General features: G+C 44.0%; 1 protein-coding gene across 4 annotated transcripts; it reads left to right on the top strand.

Annotated features, from left to right (window-relative positions):
• The first annotated feature begins 670 nt into the window (after positions 1-670).
• Positions 671-25,443, top strand: RHOH (ras homolog family member H). Of its 4 annotated transcripts, XM_035552966.2 has the most exons (3): positions 671-738; positions 960-1,030; positions 23,670-25,443. In XM_035552966.2, the coding sequence occupies exon 3, from the start codon at positions 23,897-23,899 to the stop codon at positions 24,470-24,472; it is 576 nt and encodes a 191-aa protein (XP_035408859.1). In that variant the 5' UTR covers positions 671-738; positions 960-1,030; positions 23,670-23,896; the 3' UTR covers positions 24,473-25,443. The 4 variants fall into 4 exon arrangements, with proteins under 4 accessions (XP_035408859.1, XP_050566484.1, XP_050566485.1 ...); XM_050710527.1 differs by lacking the exons at positions 671-738; positions 960-1,030 and adding an exon at positions 8,575-8,903; XM_050710528.1 differs by lacking the exons at positions 671-738; positions 960-1,030 and adding an exon at positions 14,818-14,991.
• Positions 25,444-25,846: the final 403 nt, after the last annotated feature.

Raw genomic sequence — 25,846 nt, 5'->3', positions numbered from 1 at the left:
AAAGATGGGTTATCAGTGGAAGAAAGTGTGCTGGGTAGACCTCCTTTGGTGAGACCCCTTAGGTCAGAGGCAATAATCGGACGGATTCTGAGGAAGAGCAATTGCTGTATGATTGTGGATTTATAGCTAGCAATCCTAGCTTTTCCCAAGGCTGCTCTGTGCAGATCGAGTGCGGGTATTGCTGTATCACGTTCCTGCAAGTGTGGAAAGACACCTGAGAGCGAAGTGCTGGCTAGAGTCCAGCATGTTTTATTAGCTCTGGTTGGGGACAACTGACTTCGACGCGAGCTGGCTCCTGCAGAATCGTTCCTATGATTTCTTTCCCTTATAGCTTGGATACGCTGCAGAAACAAGCCAGGTTTGTGCATTTGCACAGCAAAGCCCTAACTAAAAAAAATGTTCAAGAGAGCAGGGAAAACAGGATTTGGAAACGTGAAAGCTTGGTGGAAGCTAGCTTAGATTTAACATGGCTGATTCTGAGCCACAGCTACGTACCACAGCCTGAGTAACGTGTAGTTAGTTTTTTTCATTACTTACAGACTCCTGTTTCTGGCAGCCAGGGCCATCTTGGGGATGAGTTTCTCAAACTGCAGTGTTTTAAAGTGGAGGTACTGCTACTGGACTTGCCTCCTCCCTGGAGGCGGGACAGCAGTGTTTGTACAGTGCTCAGCGCGGAGACCCAGCATGGCTCCTGTCCTGGCTACAACAGTCCGTCCTGATTCGACAGCTGCTGATTTGGTTATGCCTTTACTTCCTTGTGTGCTGGGCCAGCTCCAAGCTGCTCTCTGCTTACAGCCGGGAGTTTTCTCCTTGTTGATTCTCTTGGGATTTCTGAAAGTCCTTCTGCTTTTTTAAATACGAGAGAGGGACTATTCTAACATGTTCTTACCTATGGAAATGGTTTGAATGTTATAGTCAAAAATTAAAGGGTAGTAATTTTTTAATTATTATTTTTACAGGCGAACAGTAAATTTCAGCCCAAATCATTAACATACAATTAAAGGTGGGATGTGCTGGCGGAACACATCAGGTATTGTGACAATAGGTGGTGCCCTTGCTAATGACATAGAGCGGTGGTGGAAGCAGCTTTTACTGTGACCTTCCCAGAGCTGTTGTTTCTCTGTGTGAGGTACACTAGAGGATGTTATTACACATCACGTGCTGTTTGTTTCTTCCTCAGAGGAAGAGTACTGTATTCAGGGTATTGTTTTGGCGACTTTTTTTTTTTTTTTCTTTCTTTGCATATGGGTGGGGTTGGGCTTGTTTTCAAAAGGTTATTGCTGTTCTTTGCTGAAGATGGGCAAGACCTAGAAGTGCGTTTTGCGCTTAGATCTGGAGACGATAATGTTGGGTTTTCTCCTTTAGCTGCCCTGTGCTGCTCTTTGTAGCTTGGCTGTCTGGCTGCTGTTCAGAGCCTGGCAGGGAAAGAAGTTGTGCTGTTCGGTGGAGTCCTGTGCCGCCGTGGGTGTTGCTGGTGGCAGAGTCATCTTGAAAGCTCACGGGGAAGGAGACTCCTGATTTTGTTTGACTTTGTGTGTCAGGGAGCCTGGCTGGGCTAGCTATGGCTTCTTACCAGTTGTCACCCGATAAAAGTTCCCCTTTTCCTATAGGTTGCGTGGTTTCTACATGTCCTGGAGCTGGGAGGTGCTGTCTTTTGAGGATTTTCTCAGAAAGCCTTTCCCACAAACGGGGCCTGTGTTTGTCTGGAGTGCCAGTTGGGAGCTTTAGCTTTTTAGGAGCGTGGTATTTAACAGCTCTCTTGTCTCGTGACTTTGAAGGCCTGAGAAAGGCCTTGCAAACCTCATGGTGCCCCATTCCCCTCTCCACCCTTCTGCCAGATCCAGGAGCCTTTCCCAACCTCTGGGTTGGTTTGTCCTGTGTTCCTGAGGGCTGGAGAGTACCTGGAGCACTTGGGATGATGAGTCAGATCCTCAGCGTTTCCCTCCTACACCTTAATGGAAGATATATCGGGGGAAGCTACAGGACACAGGAATACCCTGTAAGCTGTAAGATCTATGGAGATGTGTGGATGGTCCACATCCGAGGGGCATAGTGCCTGAAAGAGCCGTAGGGAAAGCTGGAAACTGGATCCAGAGGTCAGCCAGCACCAAGAGACTGCTGTGATGAAGAACAAATGCTTACTATGGCATGAGGGACTTTATGTAGGAGGGTGGTTGGTGACGTGGGGTAGACGTGGATGCAGGTGAGTTGGGAGGATGGTAAATGCTAGAGCGGATCTGTAAGAGCTGATAGGGAAAGGTGTCAGAGTCACAGAATGACTGGGGTTGAAAAGGACCTTGAAGATCATCGATCGGTTGTGGGTGGGTGGGTGGGTGGGTATTGTGGAGGTGTCCAGGAGACCCTGGGGTGCTGCAGGATCGTGCAGTAAGGCACCCTGTGTGGTTGGGGCACTACTGCCGGGGCAGCCCCGTTCCTCCAGCCCCCACAGAGCAGCACTGATGTATCCAAACCAGCAGCTCGAAGCAGACTGCTGCCAGGATGCGCCATTCAGAGGTTTTGCTGAATTAAATGCATGTGGTAGGTAGGGCTCAACATCCTGTGAGTAACGTGTTTTGTCCCGTGGTCAGGTTCTGTTTTTATTTGTTTTGTATCTTGTTTTGTGTGTTAGCTTCATTTATGTAGCTTTCATATTGTAAGAGGGCTACACATCTTTCTCTGGACTGAGATGAAAACTGTGCTGCCGATTTTGAGGAAGGGAAGGACTTGAAGTTTTGGTAGCTTGTTGGTGGACAAACGGGGCTTTTGGCATCCGTTCAGAGATGAAAATGTAGGCTCTCTCTGCCACTTTAGGGTTTGACAAAGGCAGCTGCGTATCCCCAGTGCCACCAGAGGTCCCCACGACCTGAGACCCTTGTGCTGTCATGCTATCTGAACTTGCTACCCGAGCTGCAAAAACAAAAAAGACTGAGGCAGCTTTGGAGTGGAGGCAAAGGATAAAAGACAACATTTTGCTTTCCTTCCCATTGTCCTAAGCTGTTTTGTATCCTCTGTCGTGGTGTTGGGTCTAAAACTAGATTTGTGTCCTTGTGAGTAGGAATGCTTTTCATACGGCTCAGGAGACATTTGACCTGACTTGCAGCGTGCTAAAATAATAGTAAAATATTAAATGCTGATGCATTTCCTCTGTCTGATCAGGATGTGATAGCTGCTACTTTCTTTGGGCTGTAGGACATTTGAGTGTGGCAGTGCTTCTATGACAACAGTTGTTTTTAAAAGCTTTGTAAGCAACCACGTGGATCGTTATTATTTTTGTATTATCTTGAGAAACAGAACCTCTTACCTACACTCCATGAAACACCGCCATGGCTGGCAGCAAATGCTGGACAGCAGAGCGAGCAATGGAAATCCTGTGCATGTGCCACAGATTTAATCATTGTGTTTGATCTGTGAATGGGAAGAATGGTTGTATTGTCAGGTCAGGCTGTGGGAGCATTACGTGTTTGCTTGACTTCAGCTAACTCAAAAGGCATTGCCTCCAACTCCCACCTCTAAAAGTAGCCTTCCTCACCGGTGCGTCACCCTTTCCATTCCAGATTACCCTCTTTTACTGCGTCTGCAGTACCAAGTAGACAAGCCACAGGGGAGCTCCCTGCCATGACAGACCTCTTCCTCTTCCCCGGGAGAATGGAAGAAGGAACCAGCGTTTCCTCAGTGCTTCTGGCCTCTTTCAGCTCTTTCTTCCCCTGCTTCTCTTTGCAGGGAAGCACCTCAGCTTTGCGGCCCTTGGGCAAGGCCAGGGTGGTGAGGGCAGGAAGCTGATATGACCATGAAGCCATGAAGTCCCTCAGCTTGGGCACGATTTCACAGAGAAAACCACTGGATGGAGCCTCCTCCATGGTTTCAGCAAAGCCATTGGGATCATTCTTATGTTAAATCCACATGGGGGGCAGGAAGTTCAGGTGTCCCTGGTTAGAGGGAATATTACACAGGTCAGTCAATTTACAGAAACTGATGTGGGCTTGTGCTCATGCCACACTGTGTGGAAGCGTTTGCTGGCCAGCCTGGGTCTGGGCTCTCCTCCAGGCCTGCAGTCCCCAGCCAATGCTCTGTTCCCCTGGGGGCTGCAAACACCTCATAGGGACCCCATAAACCAACGGCAAGAAAACACGGGTACAAGTCATGTGTCACACATGGAAGACATTTATTCTGCTAATCAGGCTGGCGGGTGTTTGGGGAATTAGGATGTCTACCTGATTTTGGGGAAGAATACTGAGTTTTGGGGAAGTCATGTGGTTGCTTTTGTGATAGACTGTTTTAAGATGAAAGCTGGGGAGAATTAAGTAACCCTCAGTATGGTACCTAAGCATGCTTCCCTTTTAGGAAAGGGGAAGAAGATTTTTAAGTTACTCTAAAGGAGAGCACTTCCCATAAGTTGTCCTGACTGCCACTTCCCTCCTGGCGTCACAGGAGGAATTATACCACGAAGTGATCGTCACTTTTCTGCTTGTCAGATAACAAGAAAGGAAAGACTGTAAACATTAGCTTTGTTGCATGGCATATGCCACTGACAGCCACATCTCAAGAGAAACATCCCAAAGAAATAGGTAATCCGTTCACAAATTAAAGGCAGTAAAGAGTAATTCTGTTGTTAAGACTACAGAATACCGAGGTCTCAAAAAGCAGGGAGAGCTCTGCTTGCTGCAGCTCCACGAGGATACGGGTTCAGTGTACGGAACAGAGCTAAATCGGTCTTGAAAGGAGGCATGATGTAGCTGCCCACACCCAAGTTTTGGAGCCAAACCCAAGTCTGGTCACCATTTGCACAACATGGGGTTTTCCGTGTTGGGCCTGAGAGGTCTGCACTCAGACATGCCCAGTTCAGTGCCTCACACCCGTCTCAGCGCTGCTGCACCCAGACACTGGGTGGCCCAGGGCCTGATCACCAGAGCAGGAGTAGCTGAGGGCTGCTCCACGGCCACCTGAAGTGCGGGACAAGCCCGGCGCTGAAGGATGATGTTTCCATGTCACGATGGGGACCGATCTGCTGTTGCAGGGCAGATGGAAGTGCCCTTGGCCCACCCTGCCCAGCGAGTATACTGCTGGTGGCCAAAGCCCAGGCTCCTCTGTAGCAGTGCAAAGCCTCTCCCTCCACACCGGAGCTGCGTTGGATCCTTTGGCACACCTCAGGGCAGAGGCAGAGCCTTGGGAGGGGCTCGACAGCTGAGGTTTGAGAGCTGAGCTGAGGGTTAGCCTCACGTCAGGGTTTGGGTTCTGTGTTATCACCACATGCTTCAGAATGTGCCACTGCAACACCAAGCTGAGGGGGGCCTAACCACCGCGTTAGCTTGCTTAGAAACCAAAGCCTTAACTCATCAAGGCAAAGTCATGATATGTTTTACCAAAATCCATGTAGGAGTTGCTTGTGAAACTGCATTTTCATTTCCTCTTTCAGAATTAGTTCTCTGACAATGAGTAATTCTGCAGATATTTCTATGCTGGGTCCATTTTAGACACCTTTGCGATTCTCTCCTCCATGCTGTAAGGAGGTCCCCCTTTCTCTGAGGTGTCTGTCCCTGGGAAGGGGATGTGCTCACCCCCAGGTTGAAATGGGTCTGGGCAATGTACCTGACCTGTACTGCTCAGGAACTCAAGGGAAAGCAAATTGCAGCATCCCAGTTTTCCAATGCGCTGCTGACATCTTGACTGTACACATTTTTTCCTGCTCCCCTTTGAAAATGATGATTAAAAAAAAAAAGTTTTTTATCGAGTAAACACACACCTTGTATGTTGTTTATAACTTTGGTGATGTGCCTAGACGTGAACAATTTGCTTTATTTTGTGTAACATAATGGTCACTTCGGACACAAGAAAGGCTCGTTGGGGCTAAATACAATGGGCATCAAGAGTGTCATGGTTTACTTCCTGAGCAAATCTGAGAACAAGGAAGTCAGGCCAGGGTAACAGGAACAGCTTCCTTTCTTGATCTCAAATCCCTTCCCAACATCTGCTTCCCACTAATTTCTCCAAGTCAGACAGAATCAGTGGATCAAGGGACAAACTTGACCTCTCATTGTAAACCACCCTAAGCCATGACAAAACCCTGGATAATGTTATTTTACATTATTGGTAATAAATCCTCAGTTACTTGAGGTTTAAGACTATTTTTTTGCTGTCAACTTAGTCTTCAATGCAAAAAAATATATATATAAAATTTGCAACCCTCCACTCCACCCCCATAAATATTTTCCACAACAAAGTGTTTGTTTCTGAAAGTCCCAGTTAATGACTCATAGTGAGTTTAAAAAAAAAGGAGAAGCAAGGTATTTTTGAATGTATTAACAATATTTTCTCACAGCCAGCTGTTCCCCTTCGTTGCACAGTTTGAAGAGGTGAAAAGGGGCAAAAAACTGCAGCAAGAAAGACAAGAACAATGTCAAAGAAAAAAAAAATTATCAAGGGAAACATATCCGTTAAGCTGCAGTGTTGTACCTGACTTTGGAATTGTGTGTTGTGCAGTGAGTGTGGAGCTGGGGTGGTCCTCATGGCATCCCAGGTCTCTAGGAAGTGAAGTCATGGAGCAAGTGCTACACAGCATGTGCATACCCATGAAAAGGCTCCAGTATTTATTCAAAAACTCCCCAAAAATGAAAGAATCAAAAAAAATCCACCCTGACGTTCAAATATTTTTAAGAAATTACTGGGTGACGACGCTCCAGGAAGCATAGTGGAAGAAAATGGGTGGAAATCAAGGCTTGTTAGAACTTTTTTCTTATTCTACAGTCTTGTTTTTTCACAGAACTCATGATTCAGGAGTTGTTTATGAAGTATTTCACAGATTGATGCGCTCTTTATCCGAAATGCAGACTGCTTACCCAGATGGCCTCACATCTGGATTAGTTTGCAGAACAAAGCAGAAAAAATAGTTGCATTTAAAGTAGTTCTATCTGTAGCAGACCTAAAAGACGTTTAGACTTCACCTAAGACATTTGTATCAATATAATTTGCAAATGGTAGTTATTTCTCTACTTCTGACAAGCCACAGCATTTTAGTGGAAACATTTTTAAATGTTTGGGTGTCTGGCTTTCTTTATCATGATCGCAATGGAAACTTATTGCCTGATTGCATGCACTGGTACTGGGAAACACAAACCTGGTTAAAACCAGAAGAATAGGTGTTTAATGTGAAAATTAAGTGACATGAGTTCTCACGTAAGTTATTGAAGCCCCTTATCCAAAATTTTGTCTCAAATGAAAAGGAGTATTGAAGTGTTTAGGACTAGACTATTCCAAAAATGCCTTCTGTGAGCTACCTTTTCTTACCTTCATCCCTACTGATAATTAACTGAATTCATTTCTTTTCCCTATGATTCCCCAGCCTAACTGTGCAGCACTGTTCTGCAAGCTCCATCTCAGCATGTTTACAGCCTCTTTACACAGGTAATATTATTTCAGCAGCTATTTATATTTTTGGCACAAACTGCGTTTCATCTACACATAAATTATCATTTTGTTTCCTTTCTGTTTTATCTTGTAATTTGTTGGTTTTAAATCATTCTTGGAAGCAGTATTACTTTATCTTGGAATGCATCATACCAACATAATGTTTATGTGGACAAATGCACTAGCTCTCTTCATCAAAGGCTTCTCATCCTGCAATGAACACAAAACGCATGGCTTTAGACCTGGATGAGGCAGCCCGTTCTTGCTACTTCCAGGCAAGAGATGGTCAAGAATGGCTTCAACGAGCCCCAAATATTTTCTGGTAAAGTGTCGGGTTCCATTTTTCTGCCTCAGAGGCTGGTCTTGAGGCTGCTGGGCAACCCCGTGCTTGTGGATCTGGCTGAGGAGCAGCCAGCCCCCTGCGCTGGTCAGGACTGGGGCACCTGGCATTCAACTTGGGGCCCCTGTCCTGCTGTGGCAGGGTTCTCTGGCTGCTTCAGGAGTCTGGGACAGGGGTGCCCTGATGGCAGTCCCATTGCCTGCTCGTCCAACCTGGGAAGCCTCTTGTAGTTCCCTGACCTGTGCAGCCAGGTGTCCTCCCTATAGCAAGGGTGGCAAGGACAGAGGGATCCCCATGCACGTAGGGCTTGAGTCAGGAAGGAGCATGCAGGGAGCTGGGAAGTGGGAACTGGGAAATGCTCATAGCTCCTGCAGTACAGACCGTAGACCAGGCACTTGAAATCCCAAAACTAGCATTGGAGCCTTGTGGCAGGAAGGCTGGAAGTCATGATAACCCGGCCTGCTCGAGCTGTCTGTGCTGCGAAAGGCGCACTCTGTGTTTTATTACAGGCAGGGCCTCATTCCAGCTTGCACAAAAACATGCCAAGTGTTACCATGCCATGTTACCAGCACGTGAATCATGTGCAGAACCACCGGGCAGCTGTGGCTCTGCTCCTCTTCTCCTGCTTGTGGGGCTGTGCTATGCCTCCAGCAGCCGGAGCAGAGGCGGCCGGAGGAGCAGCAGCCTGCAAAGAGAGAGCGTGCTGCAGGCTGCTGGCTGTGCCTCCCTCCCCCAGCTTCGAGGAGCGGGTTTTTACATGCCACCAAAGACATTAAGACATTCGCGCTCACACGCCAACCCACAACAAAACCCACACAGGCAGCGCCGAGGAGCTCTCACCAGGAAGCTGACTTACCCTAAACCACTCCGCTGTTTCTCGTCATATTACATCTGGGTCCCCTGTCACTGCCGCTGCCGGATGAGTGACCCAGTCTCCGGGACTTATTTGGCCTGTAGGTGCAGAGGGCCCTGCTCACCACTTACTTTTTTTTCCCCTTCTTTCTACATAATATATTTTTTCTAATCTGCTAAAAAAAAAGTCCGTCTGAAAACCCAAGAACACAGATCTCCATTCTTCTTTTTTTCTTCCCCTATCTCACGCAGAATAGTTGACTTCCGTAAAGTTTATTTTTCAACAGCCTCTTTCAGCTTCCTGTGCCTGGTAAGTTCTTTGTCTTTTTTCCTTCTAAATGTTGTAAAGTGAATTTATATTCTGAATCAAATTCAGTGTCTTTAGTTTTACTTTTATTAATAAAATTGTGAAATGGATTTACATAATTAGTTCTATATAATTAGTTCTACTTTTAATACCATCCGTTAAATATTCAGTAGTGTGATATTCTGTTAAGAGATTGTTTAATCCCAACCCAGGTCATAGATCTTCTGTATTTTTGTTGCAGAGTTTGTTTCCACTTCAGCGTAAAAAGTCTTCATATGAAAGTAGAGAAAGTGGTGTGATGGGCTGCGCCATGCCAGTATTTTATATCTTAACTGATAGAAGAAAAAAGAGAGAAAACATGAATTATTCTAAAAATGGTGGGCCTGATTCTGATTCCCATTGCTGTTGTAAGAAACATGAACGCAGGAGCGATAGGCACGTTAGAACTCAAAGGATGGCTTTCTTCCTCGTTTGTGAAGTATTTCGTCATTGGGGGAAACTATTCCACTTCATCTTAAATGTTTCCAAGCAAATTTAGAAGTTTTATTGTTTGAATTTGAGAAAGGTGACATTCAGGTTCTTAGGACTGAAGTGAGGTTTGAAATATGTGTAATTTGCCGACATCTCCATCACGGGCTCTGGTTGCCGCCGCAGCCATGCCCCGCTGGGCGTTAACAGGCATCTCTCTGCCTTCCCCTGAGATGGAGGGGCTGTGCCTGCCATCCAAATGGCCGCGGGTGTAGCTTTTTGCTTTCATCTTACCCCCACAGCGTCTTCTCAGCTGCTTTCTGAGCCAACCATGCCATGGTCACAGTGTGGGATCCCGTTAGAGAGCAGTGTGTGTGCGCACGCACGTGTCCACGCCTGTGCACACACGTTGCTGGATCCTGCTCACTGAAACTGCGTCTGGCAGTGGGATGGTCTTGTCGTGTTGCCAATGAGAGGCAGGTAATCTAAAAGGTGAATGAAGAGGGAGCATACAGGTCCCTGTGAAAAATCTGAATCTAGCTTGAAGGCTTTCTAACTTTTAGGCCTCTCATGACCGCCTGCGTCAGAGGACAGTCACTATACCTACATGCAGCACAGCAAAACTGTGAAGATAGAACTATACTTCCAGAAAGTTACTAAAATACTTTTCCAGCCCGGTGTTTTTCTTCCAGAAGAAAAAAAGGCTTTAAGGCTTTCTAACTTTTTCTTGCAGCTGTGTTTCTGTCTGTGGATGGGGCGGGAGAGGGGCCGTGGCGTCTGGAGGAGGCTGGCTTGAACGCAGGATTTACCCTGAGGAAAACACTTGTGTGGGGAAAAGGTAGGGTAAGAGGGATTAGTTGTTATCAAGCAGATCTGCTGGCATAATTTTAATATCAATTCATGCCCTTCTGCTGTTGCTATCAGAGTAAGGTGGGATTGTGCATTGCACTGTGCCGCTTTGTGTTTTACATCTCTAAAACCCGCCGTTCGGATCAATGGGTGTTTGCAAATGTTCCAGTAGTAAAGACCACCCATATACACCTACGTGACTTTAGGCTGTGTTTTAATGTCAGTTTTCAAAGGCAGGTCTGAAGACGTATCACACGAGTGAAAGTGGGCACAGACTTGATGAGGATACCATGTTTGGGCCTTGGGTGGAAAAGCCCCACGTGCACTTGCTTCCTACTACACTGAGAGGTGAGGCCTTGGTGGGGTGTAATGCCAAGTTATATATTCACTAGGTTGGGCGTCAGGAACCAGGAAAAATTGTAGTTCCATATTTACAGAGAATTTGTGTTTTTATAAGTAACCTCTACTTACTGTCTAAGGTCCAGAGCAAAGAATTAAAACAGAAAAAATGGGCTTGACTCACATGTATAGCAAGACATAAATTCGTTGTTCATCATCAGGGCAAAGTGGCTGCAAATTACTGCTACTTAATCCCATTTTAAGGGAATTACTGTGCCAAAGCAGATAGGCTCATGGCAGCGGAGAATCAGGCCTCCCATGACCGCCTGTGTCAGAGGACAGTCGCTGTACCTACATGCAGCACAGCAAAACTGTGAAGATAGAACTATACTTCTAGAAAGTTACTAAAAATACTTTTCCAGCCCAGTGACCAGCTTCCAGAAGAAAATGTAGAAATTTAGCAGATCACAGCTCAGCTTCTCCACAGGGAGTGTGGACTTGGGGACGAAAAGGAAGGCCTCTCCCTGCTGCGTGGGCCCAGCAGCCTCAGAGGCTGGCACTAAAGCAGCAGCATCTGATCACAGCTGCCAGTGGCAGTGATATTGGGGAGGCAACCAGTTACATAGCTAGAAGTGAGCCGTATTAGTCCTCGGGGTGTACACGGACAATTCTCAGAGCACCCAGAGCCTGCAGGAAACGAGCACAATTTGTGTTGGCAACCTTGCAGGCTGAGCCGCTGGCCCACCCTGCAGAGCTGCTGGGCTGCATCGGCGGAAGCGCCTTGTGGCCTTTTTTGGTGGCACTTTCAGATAACCCGTCCGGAGGTTGCCTAGACAGAGAGATGAGAGTCTGCCCTTTCTCCTGCTGCTGTTGCTGCGCCATTCTAGATACATAGCAGCAGCTGTTTAACAGCTGTAAATGAAGAGGATTCTCACTGAAAAACACCTCTTCTCCCTAAAACGATCACCTCAATGTTCTTCGTAAAATGTTGGTGGTATGATTCTATAGCTTTATTTAAAAAACAGGTGAGTATTTCCGAATTCATGGTTCAGGTGATTAATTCAATTTGGATTTGATCACACAACAATTATAGTCTATTTTCTGTAATGCTTTTGAGCATTGCTTGAAAAGAAATAAAAGGAATAATTTGCCTGTTTCAAAGTCTTAATGTGACATTTCAGGCATCACAGCACACAGCATAACATCATTCCAAATTAGCTTCTCACTTTCTGGCCAGTGGTATGTGGTTTTATTAAATCAGCAGTTTTCAACTGTTTCCTCAATATGGAAACAGCTAACACCTAACAACTGAAATATGGCTTGGGATAGCCACAGTGCAGTAATCAAGAAAGGAAGTTGGCTGCAGCTGTCTCAAGCCCACTACTAAAGCATTATGTTTTAAAATCCTGCACAGGATCACACAAATATAACAAAGCACTGTAGCAACAAAATCTGTGGGCTTCTCCACAGCTCTTTGCAAAACCAAACGTGGTTTCATGTATATTTGGCAGAATTTAGTTGTGCTTCGTTTCTGATGTCAGTGAAAAATTGGAAAACCTTCCTCATCTACCCAAAGCTTTGATGACAGTGGAAAGAGAGATGTTCGGAGCCAGAAAATCCTCTGCAATGCAGCAGTGAGCGAGAGCACTGGAATTCACTGGTTGAGGCCTTGGTGTATTGGGTCTAAAACGAGCAGCTGCCAGAGTAGTGTGGAGTAATGGCCCCAGCAGGCCTGGAGGCTGTGGTGAAGGAGAGCTTGGAACGCGGCCTCAGCACTCGCTGTGTGCCTGTGTTTCTCCAACAGCAGGGAGAATTGTTCTTTTTGCATGAGGAATCGTATTTAGTCCTCACGCTCAGAAACTGCGGAGAAGTGTAAATTCCTCACTGGTGAGGGTGGTGTTGAGCTGGCATGCTTACCTTTACCTGATGAAATGACTGGCTGTATGAACCTGCTGGAAACCACAGGATTTTGCTATGGCTTGCATTTTTTCCCCAAGGGGGGCCACGGTGATATAACACATAAGAAAGACCCAACATGTGTCGGAAAGGGAACAAACACCTCGCCCGGCAGAAGTCAGCATGAAGGGCTGTGGTTGCTTACAGTATTCCGTGCCACTTGTTGCACACAAGCGTACAGTGGAGTGGCAGTCGTAACAACTGATACTCAACTATTTGCGGTTGTTTTACCAGCTGGTCATACCTCTTTTCCTCATGAGTGACAGTCATTTGCTTTTGAAGGTTATCCTGATTTATGTCAAAGTAGAGGTAACACCGAGTCTCCTACTGTACAAGTATGAGAACAAGACCCCTGCGTAGCTTAGCTGCTTGGTTATCTCCTGTGCACAGTCACTGAAATAATACGAAGCCTTTCCATCCAAAAAGAAAACCTTTCGTTCTTCTTTGTTGAAGGGTATGCCGGTGGACATGCAGTTTATTTGCAACTTGCTTTCTTTTCTTTTTCCCCCATCAAATAACTGTGCTTAAAAAATGGAAAATTCTTTAGAGTTCAAAGTTATTGAATTAGTGACATATTTGAATATCTATTAACTTCCTCTCATCATCTGTGCGCTTGTGGTTTTCTCACTACAAAAATATATTATAAAACATGTATCGTAAAAATCCCTCATGTAATTTCTTCTGTTTTCGTCAGTTTAAATGCAATGCAGGTTTTAAAATTCATGTATCTTTCAAGCGGAGTTTTAATTCTGGATGAAAAGCTGTTGTGTAAAATAGCTGAGTTTGAATCAAGTCTCCCAGGATTCAAAAATAAGGCATGGGAAATGTTTGCATAATGCTCAAATGTAGGTCTCCTAAAATATCTTTTTCTTTCATTTGTGAGATCATTTTCATGCAAAATATGTAAAAATTAAGGAAAAATGTAAAATGTTCCTTTCTATGCTTCCCTCTGAAAAACAGAAACTCTGCAGTAAGATTTATCAAAGCATGGGGATTTGCATGATCTTTAAACCAACGGAAAGCCAAATAGATGTCAGCTTTAAGTATCTGAAATGGCTTCTCAAAGTACTGAAGTGAAGAACGAGTGAGAAGGATTTATATATTACTTTTGGTGGCAGAGTCTTTTCTCCTTTTAACCTATTACATATTATCCAGTGCTGTCTGCAGTATTATAAGTTTTATTATCTTATATAAAAGTGACAAGAGATTAAGTTTATACCGGAATCGGAGAAAAGTGAAGGGAAACAGGCCCTGAAATATATAGTCTGTTCTGGCATATGGTTGCTGTAAGATATAAATCAATGCAAAATCTGAACTGCCAGGTATAATCTGTGCTAATTCCATGAAAAAAAAAAAAGGTAATCTTTAAAGGACAATTTCAATTGCTGTGTTCATACATAACTAAGCATAGGATGTAGGCAATTTCTTGTAGGCAAGTAGGCATACCCATTTAATTTAATTTACTACAATTAAAGAATTCTAGGGAGGCTATTTAGCAAGAAAAAATATTTTTCTACCTATCTTGTAAATATATATTAACTCTGATTTTATCCTTATGCCAGGTACAATGTAGGAATACTGAGTTGTGGGATAGACTGGGGAAGGCAACTGCTTTATCCTTTTCATTTGTTTTATAAATTAAAAAAAGACCTTAAATCAACAAATGCAAGAAAAGTCATGATAATTTTATGTTTTATGTTGCACCTTCTACCTGCAAAGTGATTGAAATTATTTCCAAGCAAGCCCTCAAAATTTTTAACATTTTAACATTTGTGCACATACACATAAAATTTAAGAATGAACTCAGAAGAATGGCACTTTCCCTCTGGCTGAAATCTAGACTATGATTTTAAATAGTCTAATATATACAGAGGCAAGAGAAATCTTTTTGTTGCTGGCTCTTCTAAGGGGAAAAATTAAAACTGTCAGCCAGTTTCTCAGTGTTATAAAATAAATAACCAATCAAATTGCTGTTGCTTACTTAATCCCGGCTTTGCTCATTAACTCAAGAAGTTTAGCATTCATCAGGACAGGACTGAACAGCGACATGCAGTAAATATGTGTCCTTCACAAGTAATAATAAAATAATAATAATAACAAAAACCCACAACATATTTTAACAAGAAGGCAATATTCTGAATTGTTTGATCAAATAATGCTTTATTATTTGCTGCTCAAAACTTGTATACATTCAATACATTTTATTATTATCACAAAACATGCAAATCTTCTGTCAAACATTGGATAATTCTGTTCTAACATTTTCCTCTTCCACCTTTACCTCCCACTGAAATCAATCTTATGCAAATACTGAACTTAATGAACACGGAGAACCTCCTGAGGTTAGGGGAGAAGATCTGGGCTTGAGAGCCTCCTTACTTTGTGATAGATAAAAACTGAGCAAAGTTAAACCCAAATAGACCTCTGAAAGTAACCTTGGCGGTCTTGTGAGGGATCCGTGGAGGGCAGAGGAGAAATGGTAGGATGATTTTTTTCATTTTTTTTCCCCAGCTCTAGGGAGGGTGTTATGCCACCTGTATTGTTCATATATTAGCTGTTAGTTATATTGCTAATGTCGATTACTTCGTAGTATTTAAAGAACCCGGTTGAGAAGGTTGGGTACTGTGCAAGCAAGGGAGAGGAGCGCAGTCCTACCCCGGGTTAGAGCCGAAACACGCTGAAGGCAGCCCTCTCCGCTGCAGTGGGCTCGACATGGGCCCCGAGGGAGAAAAAGCCCTTTCGCTTGTGAATGCAGGTGTGTATGTAGGGTTGGCGGTTGTTAGCTTTGGCGTTTTACCACGCTACACATCTGCAGGATTTTATACAAATTGATGCATCTCCTTAACAACAAATTATCGTTACATATTGTAAAGATGCATCTAAAAAATTTAACAGCTGCATATACAGTAGAAAAGTAATTGTTTAAAATGTATGTCTATATATTTATTTGTATGTGAAAGACTCTATGATCTGTCAGTTATATATCTATGTTAGTGCAGATCCAGATCTGGCTGAGCAGTCATTTCTGCCTGTGTATATACAAACACACATGCATACCTATATGTAGAAATAAGGTCATTTAAAGCCCATGATCTTTAAATTTTAATTTCAAGTAATTTCAATAACACATCCATTGTTTGATGCAAAATGTACATACAGGTTTTAAAATGAGGGTGAGATATCTTACACTGAATATGTGTGTTTCGTATGGCAATTTATAGCAAAGTCTGCAATGAACAAATATCAGTGTACACGAACATATATATCTATGTAGATGTATCTAGATACATATCTAGATATACAAGCATGCATGCATGTATATATGGATATAATATTATGTATATGGATGTATAGATTCATTATTGTAAAGGTTATTTTTTTAAATATATGCTGTTTTTTTTGATTTTTTGCATATGTGTGTATACACTTCTATGCATCCAGACAGCAAATAATGCATCATTATGCAAGAAATTACAACACATTTAAAACTAACAAATATTAGTTATGTATGAATAGAAAATGGATACTTTATGATTATACCCATATCTGCAGATGGTCAAAAATCCCCAAGCAGAAAGAGAGAAAGGGCTAGGCTTTCTGGAAAGAGGTTGCAATCTTTGTTAGAGATGGTAAATAAAAGAATACTTCATATTTTATCAGCCTCAAAACCAGAGCAAAACAAAAGAACAGATTTTGAAGAGTTAAACCTGTAAAAAAAAATTCTACAAAAATATGTTGTAAGTGCCCTTTTGATTTGTCTCAAACTTCAAGAAAGGTGAACTGTGTTAAAAGAGGATGTGGCATAAAAAATTTGAAGTGGTTTGGGGCCCAAAGCAGCAAACCTTTCCACATGTGAATAATTCTACACACACAGTAGTCTCATTGAAGTCAATTATCAAATTTTATACAATCTAGAATATCGGTCCATCAGTTCGGTCGCAGTGCAGTTAGGCTTGTGGGGAGATTTGCTTTATAACTGGGAGTCCATTCTGATACACAGGGTGGCTTTTCATAGGTATGTACAATAGCACAGTAGTCTGCGTGTAGCGCTTTATCCGCATTCATCTGCAAGCGTATCTGTATGTCCATCTGGACCCAAAAGTATGCCAGTGGTGAATATATATACTTATATGTATACATATATAAGTGTGTGTGTGTGTGTGTACAAAACCAGAGCTATGAGGGAACGCAGACGGACAGATGGTTGGCGAACGTCAGTGCTCGAACACACACACGTGTGACATTTGCACATCAGCTGCTCCGTTTCAGGCCGCATGTGTGCTGAGACTCAAGAATTTCTTCACTGTTTAAGAGCAGAGAAGAAAAGCTATCACAGAGGAGGGTGGGAAAGGAAGGTGGCGTACCCTGTATCTTGCAGATGGAAACGCTTGGTAAGTGCAAGAGCACGTGCAACACTTTGGGCATGACATGCTGCTCCATTTCTGGTGACTTTGGAGGGTATTGGACCAGGCTGAGGATGGCACATGGACCAGTTCACTGTGAAGGGTTTAATTCCCTACAGGGGAACCTACAGGTTTACCCGAATTTTACTTTGGAGAGGATGCAACCTTTCTCCTGAAAATGGGTCAGTTTTGAAAAAGCCTTGTAGCGCTTTGAATACCGCACAATCCGTAATTTACTCTGTCATGCCATAAACATGGGAAAAAAAAAAAAAAGATTTCAGACTCGTAGATTGAATTTTGAAGCAGGTACTTAACACAGATGAATTGAATTCTGTTGGGTTTAGGCTCTCTGACCGATACACAGGAGTCTTACAGAGCTTTTGTTAATTTTTCAAGTGGTTCTAAATATTTATGTTCATGCCTAATCTGTAAGTAACTGAATTAAGGTGTGATTAGTCACAAATAAAAGGCTCTCGAAGATAAAATAAGTATTTTCTTTATTTAATGGGTTAACTAAAATGAAAGATGAATAGTTTTTCTCAGTGACTATAGTAAATTGAATCGATCTTCAGATGTGTCATTATCCATTGCTTATATGTATTAATTATGGGTACTGTTACTAAAGTAATGAACTACCAATTTTTAATTTAAATGATAACATTATGCAGCTTTATAGTTATGTTCATGTTTGTAAGCAAGTGTGTAAATATGTACATTTACTTATGAGAAAAGCTTTCATCCATTTACTTGGACTTCATATCTCATTCAAATAACATTGGTCTGAATTTGTCATTGTTTTATAGCAAGATTCCCCGGTCTCAGTATGAGGGTTTTTCTTTTAAATCTGATGACTTGTGTTCCCTGGTTAATGACAAAGTTGGCAACATGACTGAATATTTGATCATAAAACCTTTACTTCAGTTTCAGTTGTTAAAACTGCCAAACAAAGAAACTGAGGCTTTTATTTTCAGGTTTTGTATTGATCCTGCAGTGATTTTTGTAAAGGTTCCTAAGACCGTGTTTGTCCATTCTTCAAATTTGCTGAATTAGATTTTTTTTTTAAGAATTTCAGTTTTGCATTTTTTTTTTCAAAATAAAGCATTGAAATTCTAAAAGAAGAACAGAATTTCAGTTTGGCAAATAAGGGAATGACAGAAAAATTTCTAAGTTTTTATGACTGCAATTTTTTATTTATTTTTCTATTCTGGAAGGAAATTGTTTTTTGAGATGAGATGAGATGACAAGACATCCTGACTTTGACAATATGGGCTCATTGCATGTTGCTTGCTCTTCTAACTTTAGGAAGCCACTGCGGTTATGATTGTACTTAGGGATAAAATATCTGTATAACAGCTCTCATCCAAGCTTCTATGCATCTTCATAATTCTTTAAAATAGAAAAACACATTGAGAGATAATCTGGCAGTTAATCTGTCTATATCGTAAATACACCAGATGACTGAAGCACCAGCAACCAAATAACCTGCTGTCTTGCTCTTGGGCCAGGGAATACAGATGGATGCTGCGGTTGTCTGCTTGGAAAGTGAGTGGGTTGAATGCAGATTTTTCGGTGGAGTAGTTTGGGGAAAATACGCAGCATCTTGCAAAGGTGCGGGCTGTGCACCAGTTCCCCTTCATGGCAGCGGTACCACCACGGAATGGCACTATGGACTGAAATGGTGACGCTGAGAAGAAGAGAGGCTATTTCCTAGACTGACAAGACCGGGACTACTTAGTGCTATAGACCAAAATCATTTTAAAATGGGGTCAAAATCCAGGAGGTAGCTAACACAAGTGTCAGAGCATCAGGTTAATGATTGCATGACAGGAAACTGCAGCAAAGGGCCACCGGCTTGCAGACCAGCAGCAGGCTCCAGACAGGCCACAGCCGATGTATGAGTTTGCAGCAGCCCTGGGCTGCAGCGGCACAGGCCCCTGCAGCAGTCTGGAGGTTTGTGTCTGAACGGAGCAAGTACGATTTGCTCATGGAGTTGAAGACAAGACAGCATGTGATGTTGGTGACCTGGTGATCTAGCTGGGCATCCAGACTAGATCCACAATGTCCATGGGGTCTCCGTCAGGGGGGCCAAACATCTCCGTGCTGCATCTTCTGGGTGCTGCCCCTCACAGCTTGTCTGACCTCTCTTGATTTTCTGCCAGACCTCCTCCTCCTTCTCCTTCCCTTCTTCCTTCTCTTCCTCCTCCTGCTCCTCCTGCTCCCGGGAGTTGCTCTTAGGCCCCATCTGCACCCTGCAGTGCTCAGGGCACCCATGGAGGTGAAGACGTAAAGCCGCGCACTGTTCCGGTCAGTGACAACAGTCTCCATAAATCCTTCCTCTCCTTTAGGGCCTCTAAATAAGAGACACAATGGAAGTTTTTATATATCTGCAGTACAGTTGGAATGAGTATTGATTATAACCAACACAGTGGAGATGTGTTGTAGACACGCTTCTGCAGACCCCATCTCCATGTGAGGTGGGACTGTGTGAGGAGTAATGCGTGCAGGCAAAGCCAATATGTGCAATCAAGTATTGCACAGCCACTGGAAGTCTCTCCAGTGGTTTTCAACCTTTACTTTTTTTTTATTACCACAAATATTTTTACTTCCTTGCAACATCAGTTTTCTTCAAGAGCTACTGTACACAGTGTTCAAGATGAAAAATTAGCCTGCTTTTATCCTGATATCAACAGGAACTGCACTAAGACATAATTGTGGTAGGGACCGGATAATGGCAATAATAGTTAACATGTTAATTGCTTTAACTCTCTGAAGCATTTTGTGGCTGCCAGATCAGTGTAGCATCTGAAAAGCCTGTTGTCTTGCCTGCGTGATTTTGTTTATGTATGAGCTCATCCCTTCCAAATCCCAGCCTACCTGGTGCTGCACAATACACAAGATAGGGTTTTGAAATCAGGAGATCCTGATCCTTTAGCTTTTCTCCCATCATAAGGCAGTGTCTGCTCCCTGCAGGTGTTTCACCACAGTGAGCCGTGCTCACAGTAACCCTGCAGTAGATGCCAGGGATGTTCCTGGCAGGAATGAAAATCCCATTTGGTTCAGCCAGTAAACTTACCCCTTCTGATACAAGCAGTCCTGCTTTTGTGTGTTGGTAGATTTGTTTCAACAAACATTAGATTAGTGTTTTGCAGATGTTTTTTCATGTGAATCCTCCACCCGCGAGGAGCCTGGAGCTGCTCTGCTCCTCCTCCCGTACTGTCGCATCCCATATCATATTCAGCCATGACCAAGTGTGAGGCATTTACCTGCATGGGACTGCTGGGCTGAGCAAAGACAGCCAAACACACGGCAGCAGGACCAGGCCTGGGGCAGCTTGCATGGAAGCGGTGAAACAGGACCTCGTGATAGGAATAAAATCCACGGGTACGAGCGCCGCAGCATCGTGCTGCCCAGCGGGATCCTGCAGAGCGGCTGCAGTGGGGCTCTGGCATGGCTCTGTGGGTGCTGTCCGTGCTCCCAGGGGAGGACAGGCCACAACTCTGCCCTCCGCTCCGCCAGAAACCCCGACCCTGCAGGCTGTGAGGGGCTTTGGGGAGGTGGCTGCCTCTGTGGTGGGTGCCTGGGGTGATGCTCCTGTCGTCACCTCAGGGCTGAGGCCGAGGGCTCTGTAACCACACACCCGTATGAGGCCCTCTGTTCCAAACACAGGGGGAGAAAAATGGGAAAGCGAAGCAAAACATTGCATAGACATAGTTACATAGACAATACGGCATCTTTGAAAAAACAGTGTTCTATCCAAAACTGTGCAAGAATTTGCTTTGAGGCTAATCCCCAAATTCATAGGATCACTATTCATGACTGTATCAGAATTAGACATAAATTCTCACACTCAATATTATAAAAGCTCTCACCATATTATCTAAGTAAAATCTTTTGTTTTTACAAGTGATGAAAGCATACATTGAAATAGTGTAAAAGAAGATCTATGTTTCTGGAATTCCAGATACAATATAGACTTGATAAAATCGGTAAAGTTAGGCAAACCGAAGTGTTGGAAAAAATCCTGCAGTAGGTTAGACTCAACTGTCCATGATTAGACGGTTTTGTGCAGTCTTTTAATGGGTGTAGCATGCTGGACTGTCAGACCAGGACTGTCGTATATAATATGAGAGAAGGGAACCAAAGCTTTTGCAAATACTTACACAACTGGCTGTATACTGGTGTGTAGCAGTGCCCTGTACTGGCCTGTCCTTTAAAGGACATTGCTTTCTATTGATGTTTCATCTAAAGGTTTTTCCACTAATTGAGATGAACGTGTATAATTATTTTAACTCATCCTCTCCTATCCTGAGGCCGTGTCAGTGACAGGCTATGTGCATAGTTTAGAATAGCTCTTCAGTATCCCAACAATACATGCTGGTGCCTGAACTCCAGCAAGCTATGAACAAAAGCAAGATTGGGACCACTGACTGCAGTCTGTCCTCTGGAGCAGAGTAGGGATCTGGTTATGTGTGGTGCATTTTTATAGATCAAAACAATTTGCTTTGAAAACGTAGCCGCGCTGTCACACTATTTCATCTTTTATGATTGCGTGTCGACTAGCCATGTACACTAGCTCTCAAAACCTTTTTTTAGGCTTTAATCATTTATATATGTTATTTTCAAAATAGCTAACAAAATCAGACCTGTTTATCTTCAAGCTGAGTAGCAGAACAGTCTTTTTATCCACCTTCTTCTATTTTGGCATTTATGAAATTTAAGATTTGTCGGCATTTATGAAAAGTCATGCTTTGGGCATTCTGACTTTTCTCCGCATTCAAATATAAACAAAATAATGAGGCTAAGGGCATTAAAGACTACTTGCACCAAAAAAGTGTTTGTTCCAAGAAGAAGACCTGGTACACGCTAACTTTCTCCTGTGAGCACATGCTTTTTTCTGAATCATGCACTACCAGCTTGTGGTGAATGGTGGTGTTTTAAAACTGTACTGCTGACACAGTTTTGAAGTAGAATACCCCATAGGAAAGATGATGATGCACTTAAGTAGTTGGACCACATATCCTGAGCGTACTTTTTGAATTTTCATAGTTGTATTTTTTAAATATCTTGTCTAATTCCCTTGAGAGCTTGCTTGGGGAATGGAGTAGGGCTTAGATGAAGCACGAAAAGTGAATTTCCAGTGGCTGCCACCCCACCTTTAACTCTCGGAGCAGCTCGTTTCCCAGCAGGCAGGAATGAATATCTGCCTCAGCCTCTATCCTGCTTCCCAGAAATGAACTGAGATGACGAGCGTGTGGCTGTGCGCGCAGGCCAGGAAGCGCCGCCTGTCGCAATGGCTCCCGCAGATCCCCGTCACCCCGCTGAGCACAGAGCTGCCCCGCAGCCTCGGCGCCGCCTCTATAAAGCAACGTGCTCCAGCCAGGCCCTGACACATCTTCTTTCGGCTGGGGTGTCGGGTGGGAGAAGCACCCCTGTGCGGGCACGCCGGCAGCACGGGAGGAGGTAGGAGGCTGCCTCGTTGCAAAATGGAAGGAGGGGAGTTGCCAGCAGCAGTTGTCAACGTCTGTGCAATGTGCTCTCTAAGCTTGCCCAGCACTCTTCTCTTCTTTCCCTTTGTTTTTCCCCTCTGTGAAGTAAGACGAAGCTTTGAGCGTACTAGAGATGTGCGGTGGTGGGGTTAAGGTAGCAAGACTGGAGAACGTTACTGTAAGGTGGTGTGTATGCTTCTGGTGGCCCTCATTCATTTCTGTGCAAATAACCCACAGTCCGACTTCTCTGTCCATATGTGAAGGAGACAGAAATATATTGTGTGTGTAACGCGAACAGGAAATTTTGAAATTGTCCAGTGATATTTTGTTTTAACCAGTTTTGTTGAGCAGAACTAATTTTCCTTCGGTTTTGCAGTTAGTGAATTTTGTAGCGTTTTGTGTGCAGCTCCGTGTGAGCAGTGAATCTTGCACACAGCCAGTGGGGAAGAGACAATTGCATTCAAAATAGGAAAATTTGACTGAATGCTGGCAGGAGCTCAAAAGCAATTGCATACTACGAAGAGTTACTCTCAGTTTGGTTTTTCAGCAGACTAAATGTCAGGGCAGCTGCATCCCCTTCAGATGAAATTGTCTGACTGGGGCAGCACTGGTGGTGTGGCTTGCTTTGGCTTATGTTATCTTGCTTGTTGGAAGTGATTTGTAAGAAACATTTTGAACTTTTTTGGTATTTTTGCTGCGCATCCCGCATTTCTTTTGAAAACTGTTAAGGTTTGTGTCAGTCAAGATTTGCATCTGAGGTCTTTCCTTGCTCGTTGTCGCAAGCAGTTTGGCATTGCTGTTCGTCATAGAATTGCCTAAATAGTCAAATCAGTTCATGAAGTGATTTTTTTCTTGTGGATACCACCTTTAGGGGACAAGGGTATATTTTCAATCTGAACTAATGGGTTGGGAGGAATTCAGGATTTTGGCTGTCTTGGTGAAAGTCAGAGGCAGGAACTGTCTCACTAAAAGCAGGTCAGTAAGATTGTAACAAGTTAACTTGATTTTATTAGTTCTTTAGAAAATTGGAGGGAAAAACCAGCTGGTCTCAGTGCAGAACAGCAGGGGTGATAAGACACTTATTCCTGTGGAGCAGCAAGAAGGCTGCTACACATGATGCTGGCTGGGAGGGACGGCAGGGTTCAGCGTCCTCCATGTGGGGTAATCCCCACAGCCGTCCCAGGACGTGTCCAAGGAACTTTATCTTGATGGAAAATGATCTGTTCACTGTGGGTTACAAATGTTACATTTTATTTTTACTCTTCCAGAAACATCGCTTGACTCACTGAAGAATTAAAACTGACAGCACCGCAGAGCCGTGTGGGAGAAAAGGGGATTTTAGACTCAAGTGACACAGTCAAGTCTTGAGGAGTAAAGACATTTGGATGGTTTCTCACCAAATGGAAGTTATCTAGAGAGCCCCCAAGACCACTGCATCTCCTCATTGTGCTTCTGCTGCGCCGAGAAAGTGCCCTTGGCCCTGGACGTTAATAAAATGCTGGATTCAATCAAGTGCGTGCTGGTGGGGGACTCTGCAGTGGGGAAAACATCTCTCTTGGTACGTTTCACCTCCGAGACTTTTCCAGACGCCTACAGACCCACTGTGTATGAAAATACCGGAGTGGATGTCTTCATGGATGGAGTACAGATTAGCCTAGGTCTCTGGGACACATCTGGCAGCGATGCCTTCAAAGGCATTCGCCCCCTCTCCTACCAGCAGGCAGATGTGGTGTTAATGTGCTACTCGGTGGCGAACCACAGCTCCTTCCTAAACCTGAGGAACAAGTGGATCGGCGAGATCCGCAACCATTTGCCCCGCATCCCTGTGCTGGTGGTGGCCACTCAGACTGACCAGCGCGACACAGGGCCCTACCGCTCCTCCTGCATCAGCCCGATGGATGGGAAGCGGCTCGCCCAGGACGTGCGAGCCAAGGGCTACCTGGAGTGCTCTGCCCTCAGCAACCGCGGCGTGCAGCAGGTGTTTGAGTACGCCGTGCGGACAGCAGTCAACCAAGCCAAAAGGCAGAACAGGCGGAAGCTCTTCTCCATTAACGAGTGCAAGATCTTCTGAGGGCCGCCGGCGGTGGTTTTGCCTGCATTCGTTCTCTCTGTCTTCTCACAGAGACGCTGCGGCAGAGATAATGGGGGGTGAATCAAAGGAGGACTCCTGGCAGGACCACAGTGCAGGTGCTCCTAATAAGACAGATGCACGCTCTCTCTGATCTGTTCCCCCACCCAACACACATGGGCACTATCTTTAAAAATGACGAGTACAGGTGAATGCAGCCCTGTGCTTGGACTTTGCTGTCCTGGACCGGAGGATTTACAGACCATAGCTGTGTTGATTTTGTTACTGGTGTTCCTCAGTTGTTGGTTTGTCTGCATTTATTTAATGAAAAACTTCTGCCTGGATCAGCCTCCCTTCGATGTATCTGTCTATGTGGAGATTTTTTTTTTTTACTCTAAGGACTTAATGTATAAAATCTGACCATTGTATATCTATTTAAAAGAGTCTTGTATTTGTTGTTGTAAAATCCTGACACTTTGTTTTCATATTTTGGAAGTTCTTCCTCATATTTTGGAAGTTCTTCCTCTACCTAACCATAGAAGCGAATCATCTTATCCATACAATAAATGGCCTGCAAGCAAGCCGACCACTTCTTACACATGCCTGAGTTACTGCACGACAGTGACTGAGCCCAGCATGTCCAGCGTAGGAGCGATTAAAACATACTTGACAGATATTTGATAGCTGACCCATGGCTTTGTGAGATTTATGTTGTTATCATAGTCCTCTTCCTAGGAAAATGGAGTCCGCCTCAGGTCAAAAATGGGATGAAACAGGAGGAACTTAACTTAATTCTTCCTAGACCTGACCTAATTACAACCCCAGAAGGGCTGGCTTGCAGTCAGGGCTTGTTTAGACACATGGGTGGGGTGGCAGAGACAAATCTGTACTATCATCACCTCTCATGTCTCCGACGTAGTTTTGGAGGCAAAAGATTTCATTGTCCAGGGATGAAAGGTATTTTTTCACGAGCACTAAAATTCTCACAATATTTTAGTACATTTTTTAATAAACTGTGGTTTTAGTGAAACCAGTGACCTACTATAGTAAAAAAATAATTACGTGGCAATGTTGAACATGCATATTTAGAATGGATAAATAACATTTTGGGGGGTTTGAGTGGTAAGAGTAACTGCCTTGGTTCTATAAAGCAATGACTGAAGCAGGTTTTGCACCCTGGGGAGCTTGGCAAGTCTGAGCGTCAAATCCTGGCATACCGACTTGGGCCAAGTTACCCTCCTGCACAGAAAGCCAGGCTGAGGAGGTGGAAACTCCAGGTGTGTAAGAGGACTCTGCTGGAAGATGGAGGGGGTCAACCTGCAGGGGTTCGTCTCACCACGTTGTACGTTCCTTGTGAGCTGTGGTGTCCCCCTTCTC

The sequence above is a fragment of the Cygnus atratus genome, chromosome 4 (assembly GCF_013377495.2).
Source record: "Cygnus atratus isolate AKBS03 ecotype Queensland, Australia chromosome 4, CAtr_DNAZoo_HiC_assembly, whole genome shotgun sequence".
Classification (NCBI taxonomy): Eukaryota; Metazoa; Chordata; class Aves; order Anseriformes; family Anatidae; genus Cygnus; species Cygnus atratus.
The sequence above is the reverse complement of the archived record's forward strand: the minus strand, read 5'-3'. Positions and strand labels throughout refer to the sequence as shown.

Bases quoted from the DNA above. Each gene is read 5' to 3' on its own strand.
- RHOH (XM_035552966.2), top strand. From the start codon at position 23,897: ATGCTGGATTCAATCAAGTGCGTGCTGGTGGGGGACTCTGCAGTGGGG.